At 34.5% G+C, this 26,579-nt stretch overlaps 3 protein-coding genes across 3 annotated transcripts; 1 reads left to right on the forward strand and 2 right to left on the reverse strand.

The window, feature by feature from the left end:
* Positions 1–1,913: 1,913 nt before the first annotated feature.
* Positions 1,914–4,720, forward strand: LOTGIDRAFT_116236 (hypothetical protein; the record flags this gene model as incomplete). Its single annotated transcript, XM_009055016.1, has 2 exons — positions 1,914–2,396; positions 4,199–4,720. The coding sequence occupies 2 exons, from the start codon at positions 1,914–1,916 to the stop codon at positions 4,718–4,720; spliced, it is 1,005 nt and encodes a 334-aa protein (XP_009053264.1).
* A 726-nt stretch (positions 4,721–5,446) lies between these two features.
* On the reverse strand, positions 5,447–12,347 carry LOTGIDRAFT_231855 (hypothetical protein). The gene is made up of 6 exons (XM_009055017.1): positions 12,281–12,347; positions 11,282–11,309; positions 8,001–8,147; positions 7,251–7,418; positions 6,796–6,862; positions 5,447–5,991 (listed from the first exon to the last, which is right to left on the reverse strand). Exons 1-6 carry the CDS (start codon positions 12,281–12,283, stop codon positions 5,925–5,927), a joined length of 480 nt encoding a protein of 159 aa, XP_009053265.1. The 5' UTR covers positions 12,284–12,347; the 3' UTR covers positions 5,447–5,924.
* Positions 12,348–15,774: 3,427 nt separating this feature from the next.
* Positions 15,775–22,671, reverse strand: LOTGIDRAFT_160139 (hypothetical protein; the record flags this gene model as incomplete). The annotated part of the gene is made up of 5 exons (XM_009055018.1): positions 15,775–15,815; positions 17,098–17,184; positions 17,459–17,626; positions 17,968–18,114; positions 22,653–22,671. The coding sequence occupies 5 exons, from the start codon at positions 22,669–22,671 to the stop codon at positions 15,775–15,777; spliced, it is 462 nt and encodes a 153-aa protein (XP_009053266.1).
* Positions 22,672–26,579: the final 3,908 nt, after the last annotated feature.

Consider the following 26,579-nt stretch of genomic DNA (forward strand, 5'->3'; position numbering starts at 1 on the left):
CGCCCCTGTCCGTCGGTCCGTCAACATTTCTTGTGAACACAATAGAGACTACAGTTTTGAATTGATTTTAATGAAATTTGGTGTGATCATTTATATTGATGCGATAATTTGATGTATTTGGGTAATTGATATTAATTTTTAAAAATTTGGTGGAATTTCTCAGCATAAATAACTGGCAGTAAATATATATATCATTGAATTCAAACTATTAAATTTCTTTAATATGAGAAAAATCATACTTTAGTCACTAAAGACTGTTTTATCATTTCTAAGATGCCATCCCACAGGTGTTCTATCGGGTTTAAGGCATTGATCCAATCTTATGCTGTGGGCTTTGGCATTGTGTGGACGGGCGTTCTTATGTTGCAAGGTGTCATTTCGGAGTCTTGCAAATTTGGGTACAACTTGGGTCGGAGAAACTGGTCGATGTAACGGGCGGCGTTATAACATGTATAACCAAGTTGTTGGTATAAATTTCAAGTTCGAAATTGAAGATTTTATTTGAAAAAAATGCACACGGACCCGGAATTCAAATCGGAACCATGTATACTTTTTATACGCCCACATGGAAATGTTGACGTATATTGCCGCCGTCGGTCCGTTCACATTTCTTGTAGGCACAATAGAGGCTACAGTTTTTATCTGATCTTGATGAAACTTGGTATGCATCTATATTTTGATGAGATCTCGGTCAAATTCGAAATTGGTATTAATCGGAAGAGCGGTTTCAGATTTATTGCCCTTGACTAAGTAAAAACTCGTCAAATTTGGCTTGTAGGCACGATAGAGACTACAGTTTGTATCCAACCTAGATGAAACTAGGTATGCATGTATATATTGATGAGATCTCAGTCCATTCGTAATTGGTAAACATAGGATGATTGGTTTCAGATTTATTGCCCTTGACTTAGAAGTATAAAATTTCAAATATAGGCACGGTAGAGATTACAGTTTTTATCCTATCTTGATGAAACTAGATATTGCATTTATATATTGATGAGATCTCACTCGAGTTCGTAATTGGTAACAATCGGATGAAGGGTTTCGGAGTTATTGCCCTTGACTTAGTAAACACTTGTCAAATTCGGCTTGCAGACACGATAGAGACTACAGTTTGAATTTGATGAACTGTTTCATGTTTTTGCCTTGATTTAAAGATGATTTTAAGATTATTAGAAAATTCATTATTAAGCCAAGATTTTGTTATCATTTCTGACAGCTGATAGTGGGCGTATGTTATCTAGCCTGGCAAGATATCTTTAATTAACTGAATGAGGGGCGATAAGGGTATGAATTAGGGGCGATATGAGAAGACGTCTTGGTTATGTTGTGTTGAATTTCAGATGAATTGTTTTGGATTAGACTCAGTAATGAGATAGAATCGTGTTTCAAATTAATGGCCCGGGCATTAAAATAAAAGTAAGCCTAATTTAATTCTTTTCTACTTGATTAACATATAACTTTTAATTTAATACTATATTTTGTATGCACCACATCTTTTGAATGTATTTAAAAATTGACTAATTTAACGCCATACAAAATTTCGCGCTTCGCCAATGTTCGTTAGTTGCCGTTTGTTGTTCGTTAGTTGCCGTTTGTTGCCGTTTGTTGTTCGTTAGTTGCCGTTTGTTGAACATTGAATCGACCATGAAAGAATGACTTGTCGGTAAATGGGCATTTTAGTGAGCTCACGACGCCGACAAGCCTTTTTCCCCTAAAAAAAACAACAGCAAACAACTCAAAAACAATCAAGCGAACAAAAAACTATAAAACCAAATCATAATAATTAACTTAAGCAAAAGGGTCAACACTCTCTTTACCATGTTACGCATGACTCCCGCTAAACTTCAACGAGCATGGACTAAATTATCTTTATAAAATACCTACCATGCCTATAACATTATATCTTCATGATGAATGAATACTGGATAGACGTTTTGTTGTCCTGTTTTCTGCACACGCCTTTAAATATTATGTTTTGGAGAGGAGCGTGGCATATTCAGGATGTGTATTTTATCCCTGAAGTACCGTTGTACAACCATTTGATTTCTGTTGTTCTTGGGATATCGCTATCATTGATCATATACTTAACACAAAGTTATAGCCGAACCTATTTTCCTCGTCTGAGAGGAGTGCCTTATTTCTTCGTTTCAAGACTATACACGCTGATTTTTGGTTTTGGAAGTGTTTCTCACTGGCGTGGATTATGGTTACTGATGGATTATTATACCGAAGTGTCTTGGATTTCAGTCACAGTGTCATGCAGTCTAGGAATCTTGATTTTAGTGTGTTTAAAATCGTACTGTACAATGCTCGCTCCCCCAGTTGTCATCGGCATAGACTGTTTTAAAAACACCCAATTTGTTATCACCACAAGATTCCAGTGTAATATTAAGGTACTTAAGTCAGTACTTAACCTTATTCATGCGTTATCTTATTTATTAATTTGTGTCATATTTTGTTCTTGTTAAAGGGACAGATGTGGCATTTTGGAGGGTTGATTTTTAAGTCTTGAATATATGTAAATAGTCTTAAGAGGTATATAATATTTGAATGTACGAAAATCGCATAATTCCTTTCAAAATACTTCAAACTAGACATTTTACTCATTATTTCTATATCACAGGGTATCTTAAAATAACTAGTCGTCAAACGCGGATAACTCTGGACACACATGGATTTAAAGACTCAAATTTCGACAGTGAGCTGTAAATACTATTACTAATTGGCTTAGCTAAAAAGATTCCCGTTTCTGAGACATAAGTATGATTGGTCAAAAGAAAAAATGGCGCCCTGTCCCTTTAATAATGTGTCGGAGGGTAAAGAGTTTGAGATAATGCCTTCGGGCTTATTAACCGAGTTTCCACCCTCCAGATTTTTTGACCTCATCTCTTGTCTCAGATGCAGGTCGAAAGGGCTGACACGGAGAAGGTGTTCATGCGTTTGGATGGGACAATAAACACCTGGTTTAGAGATTGCACGCTAAAGATCTCTTGCAATTTGGAAATCGAAAATGAAAAGGCTAATGCCACTGTTCTGGCACAGTCTTATTTCTTATTCTAAGTCCTCTCTTATTTCTTTCCGACAATACGGATACAGCAGTGGCGGCCAATCCACGCCCCCCTATCCCCCGAACCCACAAGAGAGGCTGGCCCGGGTAAAGATGACATAATTTACCACAGTATCATCTTCAATGACCTAGTTATACGAAATTAAATTGTGGACTGTAGGTCATAATACTAGCCAATATAATATGGCTATTTGAATGAGATTTGCGGACACGTATCTATTAAATTCAGACAGGTGACCATAGCGTACATTATCTTGACTAGAAAGAACACTGAACGGGTGACCATAGCGTACATTATCTAGTCAGGAAAGAACATTGAACGGGTGACCATAGCGTTCATTATCTTGTCTAGATACCGTACATTATCTAGTCGAGAAAAATCGTGAACGGGTGACCTTAGCGTACATTATCTAGTCTAGAAAGATCATTGATCAGGTGACCCTAGCTTACATTATCTAGTCTGGAAAGAACATTGAACAGGTGACCATAACTATCTTGGCTAGAAAGAACATTGAACGGGTGACCATAGCGTTCATTATCTTGTCTAGAAAGATAATTGAATTGGTGACCATACCGTACATTATCTAGTCGAGAAAAATCATGAACGGGTGACTATAGCGTACATTATCTAGTCTAGAAAGATCATTGAACGGGTGACTATAGCGTACATTATCTAGTCTAGAAAGATCATTGAACAGGTGACCATAGCATACATTATCTAGTCTAGAAAGAACATTGAACGCGTGACCATAGCATACATTATCTAGTCTAGAAAGATCATTGAACGAGCGACCGAAGCGTATGTTACCTTGTTTATTAAGATCATTGAATAGATGACCAAAGAACACGCACTAACACAGTTCATAGCCATTTTGGAGTCGAATTTCAACAAAGCCTTTCAAATCACATCCAAAGCTGTTTCTAAAACTTTAAATGTAATTAGAAAATATTAAAGTACTATCGCCTTTTTGAATTTCGACTAGTGAGTAGTGATTCAAAATGGCTGTTAACTACGTTCGTGTGTGTTATTTCCATGTAACAACAACACGCAGTTTTTGTACCTGGTCTAGAAATATCATTAAATGGGTCACATGGACGTATATTCCTAAATAGCACTTTCTATTTCAGAAATCAACGAGTCTGTATATGCTTGATGTCATCTTTACCGTGGTTGTCATTCAATCGTTAGTAGTTGTTGTATGGAGGGGACTTTGGGAAATATTGGACCTCGGACTGTATCCAGACGATTCTCTATCGACTACTTTGTACTCTTTTCTGATTGGTTACTCGCTGATGGTTATTGCCGTACTCGTCCAATTATTTATAGCTGAATTAAGCAAGAAGCTGTACCAGGCAGAAAGATTTGTGCTGAGATTGGTCGTGGAAGACGTCTATGTTATTTTACTGAGTATTTTGACTGTGTCATGTTGGAGAGGGTTGTGGTATATTCAGGATCTTTATTTGTTTACCTTTAACATTGAATTAAGTTATTGGGTATCACTAATCACCGGATGTCTCGGATTAGTTATACTGGGGACCTTCAATTCCGTAGTGACAAAGGGGTGTTTTATTGATGGTGCTGATCCTGGTGGCCAAGGTGTTATTTGTGACGTTGGTTATTTCTCAAGGTCGTATGATGTGGTCGACTAAAAGCCAGAACTCATGTTAGACAGGGATTGAGATACTGAAGTCTTGTCATTGGCAATAGGGCCTACCGACTGATGAAACAGCTGCCAGCATTATATTCCTGTATGATAATGATTCGTCTCCAATAAAGTAGAAATGGTCTAAATAAAGGCTGATCTCTAATAGCCTCTATCATCATGTCCCTCTTTGTCTATGTAGATCTTCGACGAAAGATTGCCTGGACCTGTTGCTTAAAATATTTGTAATTGAGTCTACAGTGGCTATTGGATTTGGTTGGTTGTAAAGTCACCCTTTTCTCATTGGAGCCACCCCCGCAGTATGTCTTTAAATATAATGCGATCTACTCAGTGGCGGAGTCAGGATTACGTCCAAGGGGGGTGGGGGCGAAATATATGAGATTGCCCGAATTTCTAACCTAGTTATACTAATTTTGCCCGAAAAACTTGTTTTCGGGTCTGCGAGGGGGGTGACTGACCCCTCTGTCCCATCCTTTGCCTCCGCCACTGGCTCGGCTCTACCGATATTCCAACTTTAATTTATTACTTCAGTTGCATTTTGTTAAATATAGCTTGCCCCTTTTTTGGACCACGACCTCCATTAGACTCCAGTCGAGTAAATATAATTGTATTCAGATGGGTTCAACCACTAACCACAAAATCACAGATGAAACATTTCTGCTTTTGAACCCATACTTTATTCCTTGCACAGTATAAATGGACCACAAATCTCAAACTTTATTTTGTATACAAAGGGATTTATTTTATTGCACTATTCACACCAATGTTATAATACATGGGTTTCCTTACAAAAAATATCAAACCCCTTCTTCCATTAAATTTCTTCCCATTTTATAAAATTTCTCACTAACACAGCCTAGTCGACTAAACCGAAACTAATCATAACCACGTGATAAATCAGTCGTCATGCACGACGGCGCCATCTATCGGCGACTTATAAGTTCAATAATAAATAAATAAATCTTTAGTTCGTAAAATGTCAAAAACGTGACACACACTACAAATATATGGCACTATGTTCTATAATGGTATTTCGTTTTCACTAATGATGTGTTGATTGGACCTGCTAAAAGTAAAAATCTAGAATTTATCAATAGAACTCTAATTGGTGAAGAAAAAGTCACTTTTTTTATAATGAGAGAGGAATAATTATTTCATCTTTGTAGCCATGATTACGTCATACATCCCGATCAATTCTTGTCTGGGTAGGGACCGTCCAAGATCTTCTGGATGAATTCTGAAATAAAAATTATTGGAATATGGCAAAACGATTTTGTACAAAAACATCACAAATCACCTTGTCATCAAACAATTAGCTTTAGTGGAATTGTAGGAACTATAGACGTCTGATAGAAAATTGGAATGATACCATCAGTGTTCCCGATACACAATTTTTTTTAGAAAATTTCTTTACAATCCTCTTAACCCAAGACATGCCATTTGTTTTTACAGAGTATTTCGGACTACGGACCTACCACTCTTCCCTTTCGGAGGTACGTGTGCGAAGTTATTGCTGATTGGTTAATTAGTAATTGGTTGTCCAATCAAAATCTTATAATCCTATGTCTGCTGGAGCAGAAAAATGGTGCCCGCTGGATTCAAGATATTGACTTAAATAGATGAATCTTCTTAGATGTTTGTGACGCTCGTATATGTTTAGTTGAAATTTTCAAAAAGGTAAGGGAAATATTCTCCTATATGGTGGAATGGGTTTTTTTTTAAAGTATCGATATTTCATGCTCCAAACCACAAAAACTGATTGAACAAACCAGACATCCATCAGCCCTCAACCAACCCCCCTCCCCTTCCCTGAAATATTGAATGTTGACATTCGAACGGTGCCTGACGTCTGTTCTTTTTCGAACATCTCAGAAAAAAACTGTGACAGTTGCAATAAAATTCCTATGATTTAAACTCTCACCTCTCGATAATAACATGCCAAGAGAAAAATTAGACAAAAGTTCCCATATCGGCTACAACGAGAAGTCGACCTATATTTTTCAATGCTAAAAATAGGGAAACTAACTGGTCGTTATATATACAAATCACAAAATTCCACACCAAAAGTCTTCTCTAATGTCAGTGCATTGTACAATTTGATCAACTTCTGCATCTGTCATTCTATCACCTGAAACACACAAAGCTCTTTGTATTACTTGTTTTTGTATTGCTATACATCGCAATCAATTATGTCCATCTTTACTGCTTCAATTTGGGCTAAGAAGACATGAAGGCTATGCAGAGTGCAAAATCTTCCCAAAGGTACCCCTTCCCCCTCTGCATAAATGAGACTTGAACTATACCTGGATTTAAATCCTTTGCTAAACTGAGCAACCAATCAGTCACATTCACAATAATGTCTAGATTTTCACCGGACGAATTCAACCAAATATGTACCAAGCCCAACACACATCTCCCTATCCACAACTTCCTCGACATGTATTACTAGGTACTATTTCTCTAGCAAGGTTAGTAACCGGCCTCCCAATTCACTGAAAAACTCGAGTAATGCTTACCAAGGGACACTAATACTTGTCTCATTTCAGCTGAAGAAATAAAACCTTGACCTTCACGATCAAATGTTTTAAAAGCTTCTTTAAAGTCAGCAAAGGTGCCTGTGTCTTTTATAGCTGTGACTGTTTCATAAATTGGTAAAAATTCTTCCAATTTGTATGATTTTTCACCTAAAAAATAAAACAATAGTATACAATATGTTGATAGTTGACCTTGTGACACTATGAGAGTGACTTTGTCAACTCGGTATTCCTGAGTCCACATGGCTCATTTACAAAGTAATGAAGCTTGAAATTTCTGATTCGATGGTCTTCTTTTATTCAATTTCGAATTTTGAATCCTATTTCCTAACAAGCTGTCTTGATGATGCCAGGAATGACGATGTCATTACTTTCGAAATTGAAAGCGTCATAATCGTTTGCCAATTTACATTTCCATATCAGACTCAGACCACAAAAACTTGTGTACATCACTTAATGAAATCAGAGTTACTCCCCTTTAATTATTTGGAACCAATACGTCTCGTACCAGTTTATTATACAATGGACTGGTTTCCAGTTAAATTGCTTCTGTACCCTATAAGCAGTTGCACGTATCCAAAATTTGAAACCCATTTTGAACCAGCTAACCGGACTCCTAATGAGTTTTTGTCTCCCGAATTGCCCACAGTATATATGCGGTCCGGTCATTATGATATATATACACTCATCGATCAACAATCTATAGTATGAATTAGATTTGAGTTGACTTACCCATGGCTTTGGTTCCTCCATTCTTTGTTACTGTTGATTCTGTTGGATTTAAACCTAAACACCGTAACATATCACCAGTTTTGAAAGCATCGACATCTCCATCCCGACCATCCCAGAAATCAAACAAATCGAACACCTCTCGCACCTCTAAAATAAATCAAAAACAGATATAAACATTAAAGAATAACCATTTGCAACACTGACCATCACTCACTATCGAAATTCAACTTAAGCTGTACATAAATATATTGTTAAATAGAAAATATGTTGCATGGTTTTCCACAATTGACTTTATTGGAGGTGAAGATAGTTTAAATTAGACCGGCTATAATTTTCACCCATCCCCCCATTCAGTTACTGACAATATTATGATGCCATCGGTTATATGCGTCTACAATTTTGACTTTACTACCAAGTAGCCTGCCTATTATTATTTTGATAATTTACGAGATTAATTTGTTCAGTTTAACTTTCCAAGGGACCTAAGGCATCAGGGTTTTGCTATAATGTCACAGAAAATAATATATTTACAGTTATTTAATCATGGTATAACTTATATAATTTCGGTATATTGTATTTAATTGAACAAGACTGGAAATTGTTTTATCATTTGTTCACTAAGTCATATATCAATACAATTTCTAATGCTCGTGAAATTATGAAAAATATTGAAGAAATCGTTATAACTTAACGGATTGAAATTCCATGGCAGAAAGCCAAAATATTGAGGGTGGGTAATTTGTGGGTAGGTCAATTTACACGGCAATTTCACTGTAGAAAAACTAATACAAGTCGGAATTTAGAGTGTTTACGGTAAAGACTATTAAGAATATTTACGGTACAGGCGATATGTCTAACTATCATTCATACAGTACGTTGGCATTATACTGATAACAGTTAGCCCAAACCCTTTTATGGAAAGGTACCAACGCAGTGGCACCGGTAGCTAAATATAGCCTAGCGTTCTCGTGCTAATGCAACCTACTATACTCTCTCAGAGAATTTTTGTTATAATATACAGGTAGACTTTATCATCTAGACTTTATTCTAACCAGGTAGTATTAGCTTTGGTTAACTAGTCACACATACTACAGATTCTTGTGGCATTTTATTATGTTATTTCTAGTTTATAAAAGAAGTCAGTCAGAAATGAATAAATGGCTCCACTTGTTTTGAAAGTGAAACTCATTACTCTTATGGAAGGTGTAAACAGTTGATGTCCAATCGGCTCTCGAAAGCGCTAACCGTTGGATCGAAAATTGTTGAATGCACACCCATATACGGATGGAGCTTGGGGCTGCGATAAGAGTCGGCATATTCCCAACATATTAATTGCCTATATCAATTAACCAGATCACTGAACCGTGTAATAACAAAGAATTTCCATCTTCATTTCTTATTTCCTGCAGGCATCGTATGACGTCACCAGGTGAAACAGTCTATCAACGACCTTCAAGTCGGTACAAGGTTAATAAACCCACACCATTTTACTATCATAGAAAGAAAACATGTTTTCACACTGTATTTTTTATTCCATTTTCACTGACTGAAACCCTTTCGCCCACCTAGTAACATGACAGTGGTAAAGACTAAACAAGATTGCAAAAGCTCGGCTGAGATTTACTGCACTCTTTGAGTATGCAGCCATCTTTTCGAGAGTGTAACCATGTTCAGAATTATACTATGTACCTTAAACACTGAAGTAATTTTCCTATTCCATTAAAAACAATAAGCAGGATGCCAGAGTGTTCTACATCAACAGATAATAAATAGTTATCTAGTATCCTAAAAAATCTGTTGCCTATTTTATGAAAGTAGGTCAAGGCATTTCCAAATGATTTATACTTTTTGTGATTCTCATAATTTTATTCTCGTATAAATTAACCCAGAGAAAAACACAGAAGAAAGTTAAAAACTCAGAACAAAGTTGCCCTGTATACCTTTCTGGAGATATGTTATTGCGTTTTTGGCAAATTATCCCCTTTTCTGGCCCTGAACCTGTGAACCATCATATTTATACTCTTAATGCTTCTAGAATTCGCGATACATGTATTATGCGCCATTATCTCTTGGAATATAACAAAATAGACCACAAAAAAAATATTTTTTCTATACCTACCAATATTCAACGTTACTATCTCTAAAGAAAATCAAAAACAGACGGCCTCGTGCCAAATGGATCATATTTCACGTGGGGTAGAACGACAGAAACAGATGTATGTATAAATACTAGTGATGTATAATATACATACACGCAAATGCAGTTTCATGTTAGGCATATTTTTCTGTGGCACAAATAATATATACGTCTGGGTAATTAAGTCTACATTCCAATGTTATTGGCATCTTCAATGCACCATGAACAAGATTGATATATCACTCTTCAGGTTTCGGTGACTGGCGGCTTTTCTAGGGTATTTGATACTGCACTAATTTCATGTACGTCCAATATATTATACACATCGGACTGCAGATTCAAAAAGTAATAGTTCATCCATGCCCTCTTTATGTTACTATTTTGTTCTAATATTCCTTTTTGACTTTCATTTTTATATTCCTGTTATTTTATACTTTTATATTTATCTTTTTGCAAGTTCCAAATTCCTATTTTAATTGAAGATAACATCTTAAACATTTAAAACATTGCCAAGTTGATTTGATCAAATGAGAGACGTTTTGCCAAATCTACATACAGATATGGTGCACTTTTAAAAAAGATTATCAAACAAGACATCACGCTATGTTATAAAGATGAAATGCATGTTTTAGTTACAATGTAATGTAATTAATCATCATTACAAATGGTATAGGACATACAACTTCACCTTGTCTTACCCCAATTGCACAAAGAATAATGGAAAAAATTTTTCGTACAAGACTGTCCTCAGAAGCATAATGTGATATCTGATTTACAAAATAAAAAGAAAGACATAGGGAATAACAGAACAGCGCGTCGATGACTTATATTGTACATTGATCAAGTTTATTGCTTGAATAAATGAAAAGAGTAGTGCTTAAAACGACACCCTGTTTTACCCCCTATTCTATTTAAATCAAAATACCGACTTTTCCATGTACTATTAATATTTAAATATCAAATTATTTTTCTGTTTAACTTCATTATTAATCCGATTAACAATAACCATATTTATAAGCAGTATCCGGCCTTAACATGCTTTAGAGTCTCAAAGAAAGTTTTGCTTGGTGTATATATAATTATTTTTGTCTTTCAGTTGAAACTGCAGAATTCAGTGTAAAAAATAACAGGATGTTCAACTTACCCTCTACTGTGTCTCTCGATAAAGAAGACTGAAATATAGGAGGTTAGATTAATTTACTTTCTTTGAGGACAATCAATTTATTTTTTGATTGCTCAAATTGCATTTTGCTGCTCTGGGTGGATGTTTTTACCTCTCTGTGAAAAAAATCTGTTTAAATGTACTCGGGAAATACAAAATCCACTTTCAGGGTTGAGGCATGAAATAAACGAGTGGGCGTAAAACAATAGGACTCGTGGACATAGTAGCCTATGCAAACTTATCAAGTGTATACGAAGCCAATTGATTGGTGCACTGAAAATTTGAATAAATAACAAATCAAAAATGATATTGTGACCAGGGAGATGAATGTCCGATCCGAATCTAGTCTAAGCACAAGATGGGCAAATTATAATTCTAGGGCATTAGATATGAAATTTGCAATGAAGTACCAAGAATAATTAACCAGATATCTGAGTAGGTAACTTAATTGGTTTCTCGGCAAGTAGCCAATTTCATAAGTAGACTTACTATCATTCAACGTAAAAAATAATTTTTAATGATTTACCGGCCGGCTTTTTCGAATTCCATTAGTTGGCATTTTAAGATAAAAGTATAAGGCAATTTTTTTCATGCAGAAGTATTTTGAGTTTATATCAAACATTTTCACAAATGTGAATAAATGAAATGTCTACAAAAATTGTTTTCGGTGGTAGACAACGATAAATAGTTACCTGAAGAATGGTAAGATCATTAGTTCGTCTCTTGTCGTAGACAGGTAATAACTAATCATGATAATGAGAAAAGCAGAAAAAAAGACGTTCTGACTTTTGCTGTAATGATATCTCAAGTACTAAATAGTTATCAGAGAGATTATTTCTTGAAAACCTGTTTAGTAAATGAAGAATAATTTTCTATGTCCTTGGTAGGTTTGGTTTGACTTTGAACGTTCTAATGGTACAATAGGTCTCTACACTATAGAAATATGGCTACTCTACACAATCAAGTTCTATTTTTACTCACCATTCTGATGTGGTTTTTGATACGATGCTGCTTCTTCGAATGATATGTGGAGAAGGCCGGAGATGTGGAATGATTTAGAAATCAGACAACCCCCATATCCCCTCTTTTATAAGACCAGTCCATTTTCCGATCTTGGGGACTTAGTGAGAGTTTGATTTCCTATCGACGACTTAGTTTAAATCATTGACGTAATGGGTTTAGTCGCTATGACGTGATAAGCTGTTATAATATCAGATCATGCAGATCGACACGGTTTTGGATCCGGCTGATCAATGGTTTAAAATGAATGTTTTTCAATACCCCACCCATATAATTGATTGATCTCAAATCGGAAATGACGTAAGCGTTTTGGTTGTGCCATTTTTTAGCACATTTTCCAAGGACTATTTATTTGAATATATTTTCGTTGAAACGGTTCCAGTTTAGTCTGTGCTAATTTATGTGTCAAAATGGCCAGAATTTTAATTGAATGGATGTGAAACAATGTCATAATCAAAGGATATGTTTTACTTTAGGAAAAATACACTGTATAGATAGTATACAAATCTGGTTACTAAGGCGACGGCGTTTGGCTTATTTGGAACCTCGTAGACTTGCGCGTGGTAAGTGCACGTGCCAAACTTGGTAGTACTGGAATATGATATGTTATCGAAGTTTCCAGATGTTTGATTTGATATTGTCTTTTAACAGACGAATATTGAGTGAATCGTAAAATAGGAGGCTTTTACCCAATTCTGGAGGGGCAATACAGTAAAAAAAATCCCATTATTGTCGAACTCGTCTGCCACGATAGCTTATGAATATAACCAACCAGGATCCGTTTGCCATTGAGGAAGTTGGTTATAAGACATAACATGATGTATAATACATTCAAAAACAAAATTATTCAGCACGAAAGTCAAACTCGTGTTTCAAAATCAAAGATGGCTGCCATAGTCACGTGATATAAAATTGGTAATATGATTAAAATAACCCAGTTTGTAGTCTATAATCTGATTATATCAGTGAAAATAGAATGATTAAATCAGATTAAGTCACAAATTAAATCTGATTAACTTCCTTCATTATTTCAATTCCCTTTAAATTCATTACAGATGTCTGTAAACCTTATGGGTTTATTTTGTAATCTAACATAGCAGACTTGTCCACTTAATACCTTCATATGATAGTGTATTGAGGTGATTTTGATTGATACTCTATTAAACTCAACTATCGATAGGTGTTTCGGTGAACTTTTTCGGAAAAAGTGGTGATCAGTATGATTTCGATACCAATGCTTTCCCTGTCAAAATGTTTTAATATTCGCCAATTTGTTGCGATCAAAATAGAATTAATACAACTTTTGTTTAATCCCATCGCGGGTTATCAAGAAGTTTAGTCGCCATTTTGGTTTCCTATAAATATACGAAAAGGAAAGAAGTTATTGTATGCTACAGTTTACATGATATAGTTCTGTATGTGTGTTAATATAAAATACTTAGATCATGTAATATAAAACCTAAACTCGTTTACAAGACGAGGAATGCTTGATATCATACAAATAAATTATGGAATGATGCCAGAAAAAGACCCGAGTTACCAGACACATTGTCGTATGATAACAATACAAATCTTGTGTCTGGTAAATCGAATAGATCTAAAACGTATCATCATTCAATGTGCGATGTCAGCAATGTCTAAATACATCTTGAAGAAAATTAGAGATAAGCAGTAGATTGTTTATGAGTGTTTTCTCTATTAACGCACAATCATTAGAACCGCTGATCTTTTCCGGGATTCTCACAGATTTCAAATAGATGTTGATCAGTTCATGAATTGTTTCACGATAAAGCCATTCCATGCATACTTAAAGCAGTGTTCGGAACTTGTATGAAGTGTTAAGAGATTGCACTTTGCTCAATTGAGTTTAAACACCATGTTGCTTACTAAACTACCAAAGAAAAGCACTCGACTCAAGGGCTATATCTTAGAAACTATTATTTTGGTGTAAATGATATTTTGTATCTCACAAAATTATAATAGGTGACTAAAGTTGAAATTTGTTCATTCTAGGTCAGATATTAATCACGTGCAGCTCTTTCCTAGTTGAGTAAATGAATTGTGTTGGATAACTTCAGAATTAGCATGTACAAATCTTTCGCAGTATTTCAGAATGAAAACCTGAGACCAGGTTCGTCTGAGCATGTACAAATCTTTCGCAGTATTTCAGAATGAAAACCTGAGACCAGGTTTGTCTGTAATATTCATCATGTACTGTTCTTTCGCAGTTGAGTATATGAATACACTTTTCAGAATGAAAATCTGAGACCAGGTTCGTCTGTAATCAAATTGAAACGATGCATCCGTGTGAAGTGACATTGGTTGGTCAAAATCAAATATCAATTGAGATCAAGTTTGTTTTCGTCACTTCTGTTGGATTTTTACAGTATATCCAGAACACATATTTTCATTATGAAAAGTGATAAGGGACATTTAATTCCGTCCAGCAAACAACAAAAGCTAATAAAGAAGACGATCTCACATGTATATAAGCTACGGGAGAAAGCGCGGAAACTTACTAAAATTTGAAATTTGGAAACTGTTTATTAAAGAAAACGAAATATTCCCATGTTGTAAAGCTTTATGTTTCAAACCATGTTGTTACGTTTTTGTTTCAAAGGACATAGTTTATATAATAATATTCAAATGAGCAAAAAACAGGCGTTAAAATTATAATTATCATAATCAGTTTGACGAAAAGGCAAGAAAATGTACATCGATGGTATTCATTGAAACATGCATGGTTCATGGGTAATACAATTTGGGGATAGTTTTTCGACTTGCGAATTGAGTGAATGGAATAATAATCTTAGTATGGAAGGATATTTATATAAAAAAAACTTGTAAACTATGACTATAGTCTTAATTATCACAATGTATTATAATGGTAGCTTTTTGTCCCACACTAAGTGTTTCAAGCTAAAACCTAAATTTAGAGTAAATGACAATTTACCTCTGTTTTGATCAACAAATGTACGAGGATAAATTGATTAACTAACTAAACAGAATCACACTCTTATGATACAAAAAACAAAAAACATAAATTAAATAAATTATTAAGAAAACAAATGTGTCTTAAAAATATTTTCGTTTTCTGTTGTTGTGACAGACGGGCACCGTTCAGATAGTTGTCTGTTGCCTGCAGAAAAACGATGATATTTTAAAGATACTACTGTCCTGTGGTGTAGGAAAAATTATTGCACACGTTTTGAATTGAAAAAGAAAATATATCAAAGGCATTTCTTACCTTTCGAAAAATCAAATAAATGTCAAAAAATACGATTTTTTTAGCGAAACTTTAGAGAACAAAACATTATCCACTAAAACACTCAGAAGAAGAATATATTCCATTTTTTGATCAGAAATTTTACACTAATATCAACATTTTTCTTTCAGAACAAATTCCCAAAGTTCACATTTTCTCTTTAAAGTTCCCTAGATTGATCTTGAAATCTTTACACACCAGGGGGTCCTTCCATAACTTTCTCAATAAAGGCTGCAATGAAAAATAAGAGAATTTATGAGAAATATGTCAAGGAAGCTTACACACCAATCATTGCTGTAAAATATATCGTTCAAAAGTTATTTATGTAAAAGTTGTGTGTATGTGTATATTATGTCTGAATGTTAGCTTTGTGTAAAATATTATGTCTGAATGTTAGCTTTGTGTAAAATATTATGTATGAATGTTTGCTTTGTGTAAAATATTATGTCTGAATGTTAGCTTTGTGTAAAATATTATGTCTGAATGTTAGCTTTTGTGTAAAATATTATGTCTGAATGTTAGCTTTGTGTAAAATATTATGTCTGAATGTTAGCTTTGTGTAAAATATTATGTCTGAATGTTAGCTTTTGTGTAAAATATTATGTCTGAATGTTAGCTTTGTGTAAAATATTATGTCTGAATGTTAGCTTTGTGTTAAATATTATGTCTGAATGTTAGCTTTGTGTAAAATATTATGTCTGAATGTTAGCTTTGTGTAAAATATTATGTCTGAATGTTAGCTTTGTGTAAAATATTATGTCTGAATGTTAGCTTTAAGTAAAATATTATGCCTGAATGTTAGCTTTGTGTAAAATATTATGTCTGAATGTTAGCTTTGTGTAAAATATTATGTCTGAATGTTAGCTTTGTGTAAAATATTATGTCTGAATGTTAGCTTTGTGTAAAATATTATGTCTGAATGTTAGCTTTGTGTAAAATATTATGTCTAAATGTTAGCTTTGTGTAAAATATTATGTCTGAATGTTAGCTTTGTGTAACATATTATGTCTGAATGTTAGCTTTGTGTAAAATATTATGTCTAAATGTTAGCTTTGTGTAAAATATTATGTATGAATGTTAGCTTTGTGTAAAATATTATGTCTGAATGTTAGCTTGGAGTAAAATATCCTGTCTCACTGTTAACTTGGTGTAAAGTATTATGTCTCACTGTTAACTTGTTGTAAAGTATTATGTCTCACTCTTAACTTGGTGTAAAATATCATTTCTAACTCTTAACTTGGTGTCAAGTATTGTGTCTCGTTGTTAACTTGTTCTAAAATATCATTTCTCACTGTTAACTTGGTGTCAAGTATTATGTCTCACTATTAACTTGGTGTAAAATATCATGTCTCATTGTTAGCTTGGAGTAAAATTACATGTCTCAATGTTAGCTTGGTGTTCAATATCATGTCTCAATGTTAGCTTGGTGTTCAATATCATGTCTCAATGTTACGTTAGCTTGATGTAAAATATCATCTAGTCACCTCTAAGTAGTTAATCAATAAATACTTACTGTCGTATTTGATGTTACCCTCCAAGTCCTCTCGGACGTCTGTATATTTAATAATATCATCTATTTCAGAGTCTGTTAATCGGTCACCTGCAAAAAAAACAAAACAATTATATTATGTTTTGTGGCATTATTGGTCAAGTCAGGCAGCCCAAGATGAAATCTTTTGTGAAAAAGCCAATCGTTTGTAAATGAACCGATTTTGGTGATAAATGCATATTTTTCAATTTTCACTACTCCGAGTTGATATCTTATCTAGTTGCCGATAACATCTAATGTTAATATTGGGACATCTGACTGGAATGTCAATATGCCAATAAAAATTTCGAGTCAGCAGAACCCAATATGATATAACCTAACTTACCCATGGCGTTGAGCATGTGTCTCATTTCAGCTGCTGAGATGAATCCCTGTCCTTCACGATCAAATGATTTGAAAGCTTCTCTAAAGTCTTTATGGGTCATGGTGTCTTTAATAGCTTTAGCCTGCTCCCAAATAGCTTTACATTCTTCATATGGGAGTTGTTTCTCACCTGCAAAAGAGAAAAAGATTAGGTTAGTTTCGCTGTCCTGTCAAAAATCACATTCATTGTGCACTGCATTATCCCTTTTGACAAAGAATCTGAAAATCAAGTATTGTCGAAAGTGTGCCATTTCACATTTTTATCGTAAGACTCTTTGAAAAAAGAGACATCGACTTAACTTGAGAAATTTGGGATAAGAACGTAGTAGGACGTAAAAATCCATTCCATTGCACTTTGTAGCATTTAAGACATTGTTAGTGTAATATTCTTTGAAACCTTGATAGCGCCAATGAGAGCAGGAGAAAAGCGCAGATAAATAGGACGTAAAACTCTATAATAGTCATCCTTACCTTGATTCTTGGTTCCTCCGAATTTCTTAATGTTTTCTTCTGTTGGATTCAAACCAGTACATCTTAAGAAATCACCGACTTTGTAGGCGTCGACTAAACCATCCCGACCATCCCAGAAATCGAAAAGATCGAACACCTCTCGGGCATCTGAAACCAGAATACAATTCTATAAAATATAACTAAAATAGGGAATCTTTTTGTCAATTTTTTTTTTATTAAGATCAATGGAATTTTGAATAACGCAGTTAAAATGTATGACAAATAAGGCCATTTTTGTTCAATAGATAAAATGCTTTCAAACTCGAGTAAAATATGATGACTTTTTCAAATGTAACAAATTTCAGACTTCATCAGGTGATCAGAGACACAATTTCACTAGATACTTCACGTAAATAAAAATAATAGTAGCATTTTTTAACCCCGAATATTCGTTTGAAATCAACATAATTCAAGACTGATCGCATAGCATAAAACTCTGAGTAATAACATGTTTTTAGGTTCTGTTTTAATAGTTCTCTCTCGCTCTACAGTTAATGTATTGAGCACTATTTAAACATTGAGAATTTTTTGTTATTATTAATTCAAGACTAGAGAAAAATTGTATAAACAATGAATGACATAAAAAAAAAGGGATTTTGATACCTATTGTGTTCAATAGATCAAGGGGAGTAACAACGTTTAATCGTTGTTTATTGAACACAGTTGTATATTTTAATCCGTGTCGATATCTATATAGTATATCTATTGTAACATACACTACATGGATAGCTAGCTTCTAAGAGAATGTACATGACATGAATTTTGAGCGATATCATAAAACTTGATGCGACAATTTGAGTGTTTTTCCGAAATGGAATACTTTGGAAATGGTACGAAATTGACCTCTGGGCGATGACCATAACCTTGGAGAAAGGTTCTTGTTTTAAGCTCAACGCACACGACGATCTTTTTAAAGTTTCGTGACAACAGTCAGTCGTGTATGTTAACAAAAACATTTGAAAAACATACTTGTTTGAAATCTGATCAAATGTTTCGCGAATGTTTCTTAAAGCAAAAACAACGTCATGTGTGTTGAATAAAAATATTATGAAACATTTTCCATCCACAAGCAATCAACAAACAATGTCTAGTCACGCGAAATATAATTGTTTTTAACCTTCAGGTCATGTGATAAAATGACAGTATACGCAGTGTTTCTATCTAATCTAAACTGCTGTAGCTAACCTACACTGTTGTAGCTAACTTGCACTGTTGTAACTAACCTACACTGATGTATCTATACTACTGTAGCTAAACTACACAGTTGTTGCTAACCTATACTGTTGTATCTATTCTATACTACTGTATCTATACTGCTGTAGCTAACCTACACTGTTGTATCTAATCTATACAGATACAGTTGTATCAAACTTTTATTCACCGAACAATGAAAAAAGGTGTAAAACGTTTGAAGTTTATTCTACAAGCGTAGATCTAAGGTGATACTCAATGTATAGCCATGGGGGCATTTATGATAATTATCTCGTTTCGTGGTTCAGTTGAGGGTTAAAGTTTGTACAATTTCCAATATACCACATCTAAACACAGTAGAATTAACCAATGAAAAACGAGAAAGACCTATTAACCCTTTGTTAACTAGTCTGCCGCTCATTAATTAACACTTTCACTGTTGGAATCTAAATATGAAACGAAACAAGAGCGCAATATGGTTCATATCTTTGTAGTCTGGGTAAAAACTTTTGACCTTATTTGGCTCTAGCGTTTCAATAGTCAACAGATTGTGAAACGCTATGGAGCCTTATGTCATATGATTTTAACAATATACTGATGTATGGCTACGGATACGCACTTGTAAATTTCCAGAAAATCAAGCTAATTAAAATTAAGATCTGGATATTTTGCTTTCTTCGTGTTTTGCTTTGCAGGTTACTACGCTTGTCAACCATGATCTTAAGAAAGTATTCTCTATATCGTGTTATCAGGTGGATTCACCTGCACAAAAACATGAAAGGAGACATTCAGATTTGCAACAGACAGTTGGTAATCTTACGCTTACAAATACTAATTTTAGCAATCGTCCATTAGAAAAGAATCGTTTTCGTAACAGATTTAACTTAAATATGTAGAGAAAACTCAATCGTTGTTCACAAACTCACTATAAGTTAAACTGATGTATTGGGTTCCACTCGGTTTCAAACTGAAGAGTAAATAATTAAAATGGAACTGGTTTGATCTCTAAAAGATGTTTAGACAAAGTTACTGAAATATTTCAAATTTAATGAGGATGGCAGAAGTGAAGTTTTCCAGACCTCCTGATAAATTACGGCTGTTTAAAGATATGCTTAGAGAATGACTCTGATTAAAGCCGGTTTATAATTCTGAGGTGGAACTTAAAAGAAGGTAATGGAAATAAAATAAACAGCCTAGAGAAATATACAGTCAAGAGAAGTAATAAATCTTATACCCTATAATAACTATGTGTATTCCTAGATGGAAATATAAATTTACGACGTTAAGAAATGTACTTGCTCTAATAAATTGTCTTTTTCTGACACTCACGCTGTCTTGTGCCCTTTTCTATGTTCTGACACCCCCTTCCAATAATTTCTAAAGTCAAAACTTTAACCGAATTTGTACAGTCGAACAGCCAGTCATTCTGTTTTATTGATTGAAACAATTCACAGAATAAACATCACTATCGTCATAAAACCCACCATGCAGTGTGAAAACATAGAATAGAAAGCGAAGGAATAGAAGATAAACAAATTGTGTTTATTTACAGATACGACTGTTAGTGTATATTACAAAACTACGGAAATTTAAGAATGTGTTAGACCACCAATCACCAAATTGACCCACAAACAACACCGGAATTGAAAAAAATCGCAACCAAATTGTCATTGCTTATATTATCGATCATCAGATACAACTGAAAGAAGCTTGTGATTTCATGTGCTGTGCAAAAAACACAGCCCACTTTCAAAATGGTATTGAGGTAGCACATTATTCTGCGAAATTAAAAATGGTTTAGGTCTATTGCATGAACATCTACGCTCCGTAAAATTGAATTCAGTGTTTGCATCCCCAATTGTATCCCCATTTTATTGTGTAACAAATTTAGAAATATTTATACGCCTCCATTTTTGATTTTTAATTAAGCCTCGACTATTGTCTCCCTATTGAGTGTGCCTGCCGCCTATTGTATCCCCCAGTACAAGGGCATCTCGCTGCCATTAATACGAAAAGCTTAAGGTAGCTGTTTGTATCCTTTTATCTGAAACACGATACGTTTAGTATCTCATATTTTTAACTCATTAACAAGTTACATGTCTATTTTTAGTTATAGCAATATTCTGGCTTGAGCTGATATACGTGTTTTCTTTCTACAAATTGACTGGCACTAAAACAACATTCTTTTGAAAGCATTAGCTCTACAGATAGTATTTGAATACGTAGTAAGTGTTCGTAAGAATTTGGAAATGACTCTAATAGAAACTTCTATCTGAAGCGTGAAAAACACGATTGCAAGTATTTAACCGACCTTTACATAGTTTCCCAAATTTTGTTTTATCAATATATATCTACTCGTCGCGAGATATATCGTAACATTTTTCAAGTCGCTGAATGACATTTCTCCTCGCCAACGACATGAGGCATATATCTGTAGGTAAAGATTATTCAGCAATATTTATCGTATGACCAATAATGGACTGTGATTACGAGGTTCAAAATGACTCACTTATTATTTTCGTATAACTAGAAGCAAGTAATACTTGTCCAAATGTTGTTTTCTTCTACCTCTACATTTGCACATGCACAAGTGATTGTGCTTCGTGTATGTACACTAATGGGGAGGTGGCTGCTCAGCGAACATGAACATGCTGCCTTCGTTTTCTCAAGACCCCCTTCCTTCCTCGTCGTTTCAGTAATTCATGAAAAGATAAAACATCGAGTCTTTCGAATGCGCAAGCCAAATCAAAATATTATCCTACCCACAATAAAAACCGGAACCGAATCATGGAAACAAAACGATTCTTAGCCTGAAACAAAGGCGACCGCGGGCTTTAATCAAAACGATATTAGACCTCAAACCAAAACTACCCAGGGGTTTAATCAAAACGATCCTAGACCTCAATTCAAAATGATCCTAGTCCTCAATTCAAAATGATCCTAGTCCTGATTCTAAAACGATCCTAATCCGGAAACCAAGACCATCTTAATCCTGAAACCAAAACGAACCCTATCCTCCAATCAAAACGACCCTAATCCTGAAACCAAAACGACCTTGTTCTCAAAACAAAAAGTATCACTGTTCTCAAACCGAAACGACCCTAGTAGTCAACCCGAATCGTTCCAAGAACTCAACCGGAATCTATCCTTATCGTCAAACCAAAACGACCCTAGGCCTCGAACAAAAACGGTTCCATTCTTCAAACCAAATTATTTCTCAGGCAAAACTGTATCTAATGCAATTTTCCTAAAGCAGAAATAAAAACCTTTCCTAACGCCCAATCCAAATTGCTCGAGTCAAATTGTTCCTTATCCAAACCAAGCCCTGGCCATTATCAGTATATGCGATCCCGACCTGTGGAAGACAGACAAACGATCTTTGTCTTATAGATGTATCTATTATAAACCAAATTTCAACTGAATAAGCTCAAATAGAATGAAAAATGGTTACTTACCGCGCAGATCTTCAGACATTTTGGAATTTTAAAGAGTCAAAACAAGGAAAAAAAAGTTCTAACTACACTGCGCTGCTCACAGTCCACGTCGGTACTTTTGAGGGAACAGGGGAGGCGCTCGTGATGCCAGCAACTTTAACACGACAGAAACTCTCAGGAATTGGACGCTACCATTATTTCAAACTTGAGAGATGGGTATTAATTTACATCAGGTTTTGGTGTTAAAATGAACTGGAGGTGTAATGAGTTTACCAGTCCTTATCAACAACGTGATATATGATAGCCATGATTCTCCTTCAAAACTGTCGAGTTGACTATTCGGTCTCGAGATTGGACAGTCTATAGTTGAGCTACATGGAAGCAGTTTTTAGGAACACCGTCGGTGTTTTTGTTGGAAGTCGAGCCACCTTTTTCCGACAGTGTGAGATCAATGAGACAAGTGTTGCTGAGAAGAAAACTTCTGTCAGAAATAGTTGTTCTGATTCGACCAGGCACTTTCTATCCAATTATTATCTAAGTGACCACTAAAAGTTCCACTTACAACTAACTGCTTTTGAAGTTTTTCATGGACGGAATGACTTCTCCTTGCCCGTAAAGGTTTAGATGCTTGTGTTCTTCATAGATTTGACGATGCAATTTGCTATTTATTTTATCATTGACTCATCGATTTGTCTTCCTAACCGATCAAAACGCCTAATGGAATGAAAGTGCCGAAAAATCGATTTGAAGTAGAGACTTATACAGCCCTACCACCAACCCTGGCCAAATTTCTTACCCCACTGTCAACTTCTATATATGTCTTTATTTGCAACATTTTACGCGATTTCTGGTCAAAGGCAATACATAAAGTAACAAATATAATCACATAATACAATATTAACAGAATCAAATACAAATTGACAATCACAGAGGACAGATTGATAACATTGACATCATAGAGGACAGATTGATAACAAATTGACAATCACAGAGGACAGATTGATAACAAATTGACAATCACAGAGGACAGATTGATAACAAATTGACTATCACAGAGGACACATTGATAAATTGACCATCACAGAGGACAGATTGATAACAATTGACAATCACAAAGGACAGATTGATAACAAATTGACAATCACAGAGGACAGATTGATAAATTGACAATCACAGAGGACAGATTGATAACAATTGACAATCACAAAGGACAGATGGATAACAAATTGACAATCACAAGGACAGATGGATAACAAATTGACAATCACAGAGGACAGATGGATAACAAATTGACAATTGTAGGATATTGATATTATGTTACATGATTCTACATTATAAATGTTTTGGAGCAGCTATGGTTTAAAAAGATATACATAACCACACAGATAAGTTTGACATCACAATTAACATAAGCAATCAATTCTATATGAAAATACGCGAACATAAGGTAGAAAATTGTCAATTATCAAATTATTAGCATTCATAAAATGGGAATTTTATAACTCAAGAGTATTTACAAGAAAAATCTTTCTTCATATCTGTATTCGTTGAATTCAATACAAATAAAAACTTTCTGACTGGTTATATTAGGTATAAGGATGAAAATGCCTTAATATCACCTCCTCCATTTTGTCTCTCTTAGATTGGAATTTTTTGCAAATAGTAAGATGATGCAATTTATCTTCAACTTCATTGCATTCCTCACATAGTCTTTCATTAATCAATATTTGGTCATATCTACCCGATTCTATCCTTACCTTCTGAGCGCTTATTCTTAATATTGTAATTGCTTCTCATTGTATTTTTTAATATAGTGAACGTAGGGTTCAAAATTTGTATTTTTTTTTTTATAGGGCATGTGTTCTGAGTTTGCTAGGCTACTGTCTAATTTTTTTCTGGAACTTTTATCCCCCTCTTCTTTTCTATTCTGAATAAAAGTTGACCATGTGTATTTACCTGTTTGATGAGGGTTGTTTGTTTGTAGAAGGTTATCATCATATATGTAGAATCAATGTTTGATAATTTATCAAAATCATTGTTTTTATTTAGAGAACGTTGCTCTGCTAATGTTTGACCAGGGGGAACAGAACCATTGTATTGACCACGGTGTTACCTATAACATTGTCTTCATCATCTTGATAGCAAAATTTAAAGAAACCAGATTGTTTGAGATCTCGATTGTAGGGTAGGGTTAGCAAAATGCAAGGGGCAGACTATATAAATTTGCCCATAGCCCCATTTGACCAGGGGTGATGAAACTCAGATAGTGGTATTAGATTCTGTGGGCGTATCTTACGAATGCTATCACCCATGGTTTGTTTGACTTTTATTATTTCACACCCCTGTTTGAGAATAAACTCTTCCATGATATATGGAAAGTTGATTGGTGAAATACGATACGTATAATAACCGCTTCAGTAATTATAATTGCACATGTTGGGGTATATCAGTGGTCTAACCAAAACTTTATTAAAAATTTCATGAAACCAGAACATCATGACATGCCTTGTACGACCTTTGCAGATTCGGCCTTCTGCCTATTCATAGTTATTGTAAATATTCCGAACTGACGGTCTTCATTGGCACAATCTGGAGCAGAAACAAGGTGCGGATGCTCATCTGGAGTAGGCTACTCTTAACGCTAAAATTCAAAATAATCATATTTGCTGTGCCACTCTATTTGGATATAGTTTAGGTGAGAAATATATACTAATATGAAAAATGACGCCTTAGTACTTAATTAAAGACAAGATACTTAGTTACGATAGTAACCAAAGATAAAATGGCTAAATCATTCGTTAATAGAACATATGTTTTGTATTATACTTATTATACATAACGAAGAGTAGATTAAGCTACTATATTTTGTATACATTGCATATTTTGAAATATTTATATGTTTTCAAAAAAGCTAATACAAAGCATAACACTGATCACTCAAACTATTCACATTAAACCAAAAATGGTATTAAAACGACTGAAAGAAAGAAATTAGTGGTAGGAGGTTAAAGCAGACACTCTGCTAACTTTCGAAGCAGTGGCCGTGGCATTGGAACTTTTCTTACCTTGAAGAAGATTCGAACCAACGACACCTTATCGCCTAGAAAATGACAATCAAACTCGCTACCAACTGAACTATTTCTCTGCCACAGTTCGAATGTCATAACCTCTAAAAAGCCAGTCGCTCATTTCCTCAGAAGCTAAAGCTGTAGATTCTCTCACGGAAGCTGGAAAGAACATAAGTGAAACCGTGAAATAGTCTGACGAATTGAAAGTATTACAGCTCATAAGAGAATTAAGAAGTAAGAGATTAGAACACCAAGCTCTAGAAAAGCAAGGAAATGTTTTATAGTAATAGGATTATAATGTCAGTGATAATTGCTCGAAGTCCTAAAACTTATTTTGGTTCAGATAAACAAAAATCATTACGTTCTCTTCCTGGTTTTCCATTGGCAAAGTATTCTGGCGAACAACATCTTCCGGGTCACAACTACACTGGTCCAGGTATTAGGCTAGATCTAAGATTAGACGAAAACGATAAACCCAAACCAGGTAAAGAACCAGTCAATAGAGTTGATGCTTAGGAAGAAATAAAGACATAAAGTTTAGACACAAAGCAGATAAACAAATGATAAACGAACCTGAAAATATTCCAAATCCAACGTTCAAAGAGAAACTGGTAAGAGCGTTGATTATAAAACTGTTAAAAGCACAGATGAAATAGGGTATTGGATTGGCAGATGAAATTCATAAAGAATTTAGAAAAAATTAAAACTTTCTAAAAATTAAAGTATTTGAAAAGATGAAACATGGTCAGCCGATTTAATTGATATCCTAGTTGAAAGAGGATATAAATATTGTTTAACAGTTATAGATTTGTATACAAGATATGCATGGGTTGTTCCTTTGAAAAATAAAACAGGATTATCAGTCAAACATGCTTTTGTA

This window comes from Lottia gigantea, assembly GCF_000327385.1.
Source record: "Lottia gigantea unplaced genomic scaffold LOTGIsca_23, whole genome shotgun sequence".
Lineage (NCBI taxonomy): Eukaryota > Metazoa > Mollusca > Gastropoda > Lottiidae > Lottia > Lottia gigantea.